At 37.1% G+C, this 8,038-nt stretch overlaps 1 protein-coding gene and 1 pseudogene across 1 annotated transcript; one reads left to right on the top strand and one right to left on the bottom strand.

The window, feature by feature from the left end:
- Positions 1 to 203: 203 nt before the first annotated feature.
- LOC21409129 lies at positions 204 to 5,029 on the top strand. Its single transcript, XM_010093322.2, has 5 exons — positions 204 to 400; positions 1,290 to 2,960; positions 3,617 to 3,730; positions 4,130 to 4,279; positions 4,617 to 5,029. The coding sequence occupies exons 2-5, from the start codon at positions 1,296 to 1,298 to the stop codon at positions 4,761 to 4,763; spliced, it is 2,076 nt and encodes a 691-aa protein (XP_010091624.1). The 5' UTR covers positions 204 to 400; positions 1,290 to 1,295; the 3' UTR covers positions 4,764 to 5,029.
- Positions 5,030 to 5,489: 460 nt separating this feature from the next.
- On the bottom strand, positions 5,490 to 7,618 carry LOC112090657 (annotated as a pseudogene).
- Positions 7,619 to 8,038: the final 420 nt, after the last annotated feature.

Genomic DNA, 8,038 nt, shown 5'->3' with positions numbered 1-8,038 from the left:
ACTCGACTGAAAATTCCAAACACAACCTTTTATTTTCCCTATTTGCCCTCCCAAATATCACTATTTTACAAAACAAACTCACAAGTCGTACCACCACCAGGTCCACCACGGATTTCATAGCCTGACTATTTAATCTCTCTCTCTCTCTCTCTCTCTCTCTCTCTCTCACTCCGCCCTCTCTCTCTCTCTCTCTCAAACGAATATGCCTAAATTTTGATTTTGGTACGAAAAGCTTTCTTTTACAATTTTGAAAAAACCTCTTTGAAACTTCGTTGCCTCTCAATTCTCTCTCCGTTTTTTCTATTTCAAGCTTCAGCTTTCTCTGAAAGCCTCTTTTCATCACTCGGTGGGTTCTTCAGCGAAGAGCTAGGGTTTCTTTGCCTTTTGGTTTTCTTGGATGGTAACCTTCCCTTCTGTTCATAATCGACTATATATTTATACATATTTATGTGTTTATAGCCTTTAATTTCTATTTCGATTGATTGAATTTCGCAATCACGACTGCGCTTTTTTGGGCAATCGATACAATTATAAGAAAATTTTCGGTCCGATTTTGGTTTTGCTTGTTCCGATTCGGTTTAGGGTTTTAGTTTCTACGTGAAATTATATTGGAGCAAAAGCGTTATTCGCTTGTGCTTTAGCTGGGGTTTGAAGAACGGGGGGTTTTCACGCATATTCTTTTGAATTTTATTGCTGTGTATTTAACATTTGTAGTTTATAAATTGATTGCTATTTTTGTTGGCTATAAGTTTAAATTTGATCGTTTCTTAGGGTTTGACATTATAGAAATGTATGAATTCAAATTGTGAGAGTTACCGTTTTAATGCGGGTATAACTGTTGTAGTTCATTTTCGTTCCCCGTGGCTACTCAGTTCGTAAATATATATCTGCGTGCGCACGCTTGTGCGTGTTTACAGGAACATATATTCAATTTATCTGTGTTTCTATGTAAGCAATGCTTTCACTTGATCAGTTTTTTGGTAATAAAACTAGAGGCAATTGCATTGTGGCCCTTGGGATCGTGTTATTCTCCTCGTTAACTATTTTTGTATGATTAAGTAGGATACAAGCACGTCGACAGTAACTTAGTGGAAATACTTTGCTTGAAAAATACTGCTAATATTATGACGTGTACTATCAGATTGTTCCCGAGACTGGCGGTTTCTTTATATGTACAGATTTTAACTGGTCAAAATTTGATAAGGTGTTTTGTATCTATGGATGTTGAGACATTTGTAATGGAAGAGAGACTCATTTTTCTTTTTATTTATGTTTATTCGTGTTTGTAGAATTAGATGAGGGGGAAAGGAGTATTAAGAGAACATTCTCACAGGAGAAGTTCTTCGAAGAAGAAAACACTGAATGCTGGAAAGGTCAAAGGGAGACCTGAGAATGTTGAGTTCATTGTTCTTGATGATGATAGTGATATTACAGTCAACCCCGTTGAGTCTTCAAAACAGCAATTTGAAAGTTACAATGTGCCGAGAGAAGATAAGAAATTGTCGTTTGAAGGCGTCATAACAATAGATGATGACGAGGATACTGATGTGGATCTTGGAATCTGTGTTGATGGCGATGGGGACTTGGTTAGTGACGCTAGCTCAAGCAAAAGTGAATGTCCTGCATTTAGAACTGTGCGGAATTCTATGAACTCAGATATTGATGAATGTCGGATTATCTGGGAAAAGGCCTCTGCATTTCAGTTCTCAAAGTGCAAGCAAACCTACTGCACCAAAGCTCCTGGAAGAAATTGTTATGGTTTGGATCCTGCCTCTGATAATGGCTCAACTGACAGTGATTGTTCTGATTGTGAGCTAGTGGAAGATTCTTTTATACTCCGTCAACAGTGGCAAAGAGCTTCACTTAGGAGAAAACATGACCTAAATCATCATTCTGGTGCAGAGGATCAGACTAGTGCTTCTGGGTCTAATGGTGACGTTCATGCAAATGCTGACGAAGAAAATGGTAGAGAAGAGCAAGTCCCTGTTTGTTCTAGTTCAAGCAATGCAGCTTATCAGAAAGAAAATGTTTCGGAGTTCTTTGCAAGTGATGGTGGCTATGCAGAGACTACTTCTTTCAAACCCGCATCAGATGGTTCATTTATGGATTATCATAAAGGTGAGCGAGAAAGTTTTCCTTCTTGGAAACCTGTGTCAGTCCAGGAAACAGAATCCTTTCATGGAAATGCAGATTTTCATCCTGAAGGATGCACAGTTGCAGGAGATCCTCGTTGTGGTTGTAATTGTCAAAGTAACAAAAATGTTTTTGCTGGCATCTCCGGTTATGGGAATGAAGCAGAACCAAGTCCCCAAGAATCATTTCAGCCTCGAGGAGGTTTTGTTGCCGAAGATCCTAATTGTTTCTACAATGGTAAAACTTACAAAAATGTCCGTGATGATATTCCTGGTTTTTGTAATGTAAAAGAACCTTGTGCCCAAGGGTCTCCCGTTATGTGGTTTGAACAAGAAGCGGGTGGGAAACAATATATGCATCCCAAAATTACTTCAAAGGGAAAAGAGAAAATAGACCCTGGACAATCTTTTGTGTCAAACTCTAGACTGTTTGATGAGGTACCGGTTGATAATGGTGTTTCTCTTCCAGATGACAAATTCGGAGATGGTCCCGAAGAATTTATATTTTGCCGCACCTCAGTTGAGGGCAACTTGGAAGGCTGCAGTGGAAAAGCTTCCTATCAAGATAGAGCGAGTGCAGATTCTAATGAGGCCTCTTTACGCAAGACTGCAAGTAATCAAACAAATTTTGACTGCGCTGATTCTTCTATTTTGGAAGCAAAGGAACCAAATGACAAAAGTGGATTGTTAGATCCTCAAGCTGGTAATGGTACGCTATCTGTCGAAGGCAACCTAATCAATGAACGGGAAAAACTTAAGGACACTGATGAATACAAGAGAGCAATAGACGAAGAATGGGCAGCCAGGCAGCGAGAATTGCAAATTCAGGTTTGACACGCATACTGATATCCCCATTCTTGCTTCTTATTATCGGTTGACTCTCTCCCACTCATACTCTTTCAATTGTGGATTGTGCATTGAATTTTGTCAATATTCGTTTTGGCAGCAACGCTACTTTTTAGCCGAGTTGAAAAGGTTCTTTTAGGTTACTCTGAATGTTTAACTAACGTGGGAAATATTAAAGAAAACATTTGCATGGTAGGAGCTGAACTGTCTTGCCATATATGCAATGATGAGTTCAATTAGCACCACCCACATGACCTTACTCAACTTTATCAAAATTTTCTGCATAAAGGTCAAGCTAACTAGTGTAGTACTTCTAGACATTTGTTCTAAGATGGTTAATCTTCATATTTTATCCGTAGAATTTATGAAGCAATTGAGACATATGCCTGATGTATTTGTTGTGTGTATTATGCTTGAGATGTTGATATATGCCTGATGTATTTTTTTACTTAAAGGCTATGACTTCATTCTTTCTACCAGTTGGTTCTACCATACTTATATGCATCATATAACTTCTTTGCCTTGATCTTTATACCTCAAGGATACCAATATCGTTGGGTTGATATAGATTGATTTGGAAAAGTATTCCTGAGTGGGCGAATGATTTATTTGTAATTAAACACACTGCTCTTTTGCAGTCAGAAGAAGCACAAAGGTTGCGTAAGAGAAGAAAAGCCGAAACCATGCGCTTATGTGACATTGAAAGAAGGCAAAAGCAACGTATTGAAGAAGTCAGAGAGACTCAAAAAAAGGTTTATATTCATGATTTCATCAATTATGACATGTTTTTAGGCCTCGTTCGCTTTGCGGATTCGAGGTTTCAATTTGAGCTGACATGTGATATTTTCTGAGAGCTTTTAACTATAGCAGAAAAAGTTAGATGTGATATTTTTGAGAGCTTTTAACTGTAGAAACCTAGAATTGGAAACTCAAATTGGTGATATGAACGAGACCTTAGTGTTTTGTTTACTTGTATAATATTGTTGCTTCTGTCACTTATCAAGCTCTAAAACTTATTTTTATTTTTATTTTTATAATAAAGAAAGAAAAAGATTTTAAGACTTTTATTTGCTTATTTATTTATTTAATTTTTTTGTGATTAATATAGATCATGTGATGTTGTCTAATATCATGAATAATGAAATATTCAGGATGAAGAAAATATAAATCTGAAGGAAAAGCTACGTGGTGAAATAAGGCAGGAGATTAGCAGATTGGAAATAACGTGCATAGATATGGCTTCATTGCTGCGTGGTTTGGGAATCCAAGTTGCGGGTGGTTTCTGTCCTATGTCTCATGATGTGAGTCCATCAATCTACTATTTATGCTTTTGCTTTCAATGCAGTGCAGATTGATGAAATGGAGGATTTGTGTTGTGTGATTCATCTTTCATTAACGTTGGCCCTTAATTTTCCCAAAGTTTGTTTTTGTAGCAAATTTCAATATGTTACCTCTAGACTTAGACTAGTAAATCAGTTGTCTTGAATTTACAATCGATGATGGTTCAAATTTGTCTTGAATCTTTATTTTTCTTTTGTGACTGAAGGGTAATAATCACACGAATGTTTTCTGATTCAACTTCCTGTTTTCATATATTGTTTAGTCAATGTTAATGGTAATGACTCTTGGCTCTTGCAGGTCCATGCAGCTTATAAACGAGCGCTGCTAAAATTTCATCCAGACCGGGCGTCAAAAACTGACATCCGCCAACAGGTTGAAGCCGAGGAAAAATTTAAGCTCATTTCTCGCATGAAGGAGAAGTTTTTATCAACTTCATGTTACTGATTACTAATAAATGATTTCTGTTGTTTTCCCAATGGTACTCGTATATATGGTCTGGGTATGTGTTTTGCCTAGGAACTTTTCTTATTCTATGCGCTAGCTGCTAGCAATTTAATTATCCAAAAAAAAAGAAGACAAAAAAAAAAAAGAGAGGACAACATATGAAAGAAATTCTTTTGTACCCTGATCAGGTGAACAATCAGTGATCTCTGACGCATTTGTAAGCTTCCGTAGCTAGTGAAAAAATATTTGTTTTGGAGGTTGTCTCAGTGTCTTGCTTTTGAGGTCCTGAAATCCCATTGCCTTGGTTTGAATTTTGTTGACCAAAGGGTGGAAAAACAATCAAACAACGCTAAAGCTATATTATATAGTTTTACCATAGAAGTTACAAAAGCATCTTCAGAGTTGGACAATCTTTTAGGCTGTTTATTAACCCAATGCTTTTAAAGCAGTTTCCCAGCATTTCTTTACCTGACGGGGGGGTGAGGGAGAGAATGAAAACGTTTCGTTTGTGCTGAGAAGCCATAAGTTCTCTAACCAATATTGAGAATGAACCCCTCTTGATTAGGGGCCGTTCGGTTCGTTAATTTGAGTTGAGATGTGATGTTGTGTTAGAGTTTTTTATTGTAGTAAAAAAATTAGATGTGACTGTTTTTGAGAGCTTTTTACTGTAGTAAAACTCGAATTCTAAACTCGAATGAGCGAAATGAACGGAGTCTAGAATTGCCTACCAACAAAAACAAAGTACCTTTATAATGGAAACATCTGATTATTTAAATCAGTTACATGTTCACTAAAAAACGTAACCATTTACATGCTTACTTATCATAAACAGTCGATTTTAAGTACAGCATTCATAAACTTTCTCATGTGAAGACCCTATTTTCCCTAGGGCTTTATCGGTGAACAGACTGCAATCATTCAACCAGCTCCAGCCTTCACAGTGCTTGTAGCATCACTTGAATTCCATGCTGAGGGTGGAGTGTGAGAACCTGAAACGGCGACTGCACATAGGCCGGAGAAATGGTGAAGGAATGGCTTTGTAGAATCATTGAAAGAGCAATTTTCGCTTAGGTGATTCCAAAGGTCATGCCCACACAGATTCTGGTCCCCATTCCGAAGGGAAAAAACGCAGCTGCATTGTTGTTAGTGGCCTTAGAAACCCCTTCTGAGAATCTCTTTGGCTTGAATTGATGCGCATTTTCTCCCTATGTTTGAGGGTCATGATGAAGTGTAAATTGGAGATATACAGGTTGAGATGGGCAGGAAGAGTGATTTTCCGAGTCTAAGTTCCCGTTCTACTTTTCGCATAAACGACCGGAAGGTATAATCCAAGAGACTCATTAATGACCATGCTCATCTACATGAAACGAAGACTTGGGATAAGTTTCTTTTCTAGTTTCACTTTATGGCTTACTGTTTAAGTTTCGAAATGCCATCTTTAGGATTCTCCTGGCCAAATAAGTTAAAGGACCTCCTTTCTTGCCTCTTCTTGCCAATGTGTGTGCACTGCTAGAAGGAGTACAGTCCAGCCTAGTAAGATATTAGTGGTTTCTTGGCCGGCAGCATAAAATGTTTTGCATTCATCTACCAAATCATCCACTGAAATCCTTTTCTTGGCGTCGGCGTCATGGTGAGCCTTTACACCACACCAAGAAAATCACTGCCAAAGCTATCTTCTTCTCCATTCATTACCTTCCCTTCTTTTTTCTTAATAAGCTCCATCACAGTCGCAAATTTCCTTTTCAAGCATCTCTGATTAAAACTCGTCTTTGGTTTTAAAGAGCTTGCTGCAAATTGGAAACACGACTTAATAAAGTGGTTGAGAACTAGAAGGTTGTTTTGCAACTTTACATCTGATGCCAGGAAAACCGATTTTATAAGCGTTTCTGGATGTTAACAGGACCGATTTCTGTAACATGTCAATGATTTTCTTCCCTTTAGGTAACAGCTTCCAAGTGCTGTTCTAGAAATCACTTCTGAAGTCAGCAACCTAAATTCTTCGAACACCTCTATCTCTTTGCCTTCATAGTTTTTCCATCTTTCCAGCATTATTTCTACACTAGAGATCATTGCAGGATCATATCCTGTTAAGTAATGTTATAATACAATTAGAATACCATCACTATTAAGATTTTTGTCAACCATTTATGCTACTAGTGATTTTTATCCACCATGGTGTCTTTGTATGTTCTTAAAGCCAAGTTAGTAAGTAGCCAATCGTTAACTACTTTTTTTTCTTTTTTCTTTAAAACTCAGATAGCCACTAAATGTACTAAAATCAAGAATAGAACATAGGATTAATTTCATACATTCCTTTTCCTTAATTCAACATCCCTTGGAACTTCAATCCTTGTATCATTAAAATCTTTCAAAACATCCCGTGAAGTATGTTATTTCATAAGTACTCCGAGCAAGTTGATTTAAAATAAATAGTTTGGGTGACATTTTATGACATTAGAATTAGGGTCATGTCATCATTTAATTAGTATTATAGAAAGATCTGGATGGGAGAGGCGTTTGATCAATTTTGTATAGTTTAGGAGTGAAATAAATGTTCAGAGGCATTGTTTAACTAGTGTGCAGAGTACAAGGCATTTATGAAATAAACTAAGTTCTCAAGCCAAAAGTTCTATTCTATAGAACCATGTATTGGCCCTTAACATATATGTTGATCCACGAGCCAACATGGGGCTGAACTTTTGGAAATATGTTGTGACAAATCCAATATAGCTCTGCTCATGGCTTCCTTTTTCATGGTGGAGATTTCTTTGGTGCTGCCATGGATGAACCTGTAAGAAGGGCCTATGATCCCTTGCATAGCCGCCAAATGTTTTATGCGAGTAGGACTCCACCATAGTTTGTGAAGGACCTTAACCAGAACTAACAGAAAAAACCGGCCAATAAAGCTTGAAACAATTTATTGCTCCTTCTCCCAAAGTTATCATTTTTCCCTAGTTGGCTTTGCCTTTTTTTCTCTTTTTTTTTTCTTTTTTTTTGTTGATGAATATTGTTAGAGCAAAATTTTGTGTAACACTTATTCAACGTCTTTAGACTAATAACTCAGATTGACTAAGTAAATTATATAAGGAAATTAGAAGAACACTCGAAGAACACAAAGAACCTCTGAAAGAGTAACAAAAACGAACTAAAGACAATCACAAGGCAATTGTATTCAGAAATGAGTGTCTTTTCCTCTCAAATTGAGGAAATTTATAGTACATTAGGATTGAGTGAGTTTAATTCTCCCATTAATTCGAGAGTTTATTTTCTCTTAA

Source organism: Morus notabilis, unplaced genomic scaffold (genome assembly GCF_000414095.1).
Source record: "Morus notabilis unplaced genomic scaffold, ASM41409v2 Scaffold73, whole genome shotgun sequence".
Lineage (NCBI taxonomy): Eukaryota > Viridiplantae > Streptophyta > Magnoliopsida > Rosales > Moraceae > Morus > Morus notabilis.
The sequence above is the reverse complement of the archived record's forward strand: the minus strand, read 5'-3'. Positions and strand labels throughout refer to the sequence as shown.

Coding starts and splice junctions, on each gene's coding strand:
- LOC21409129 (XM_010093322.2), top strand. CDS start 1,296: ATGAGGGGGAAAGGAGTATTAAGAGAACATTCTCACAGGAGAAGTTCT. Junction 3,731..4,129: donor TCAGAGAGACTCAAAAAAAG/GTTTATATTCAT, acceptor TGAAATATTCAG/GATGAAGAAAATATAAATCT. Junction 4,280..4,616: donor TCTGTCCTATGTCTCATGAT/GTGAGTCCATCA, acceptor TGGCTCTTGCAG/GTCCATGCAGCTTATAAACG.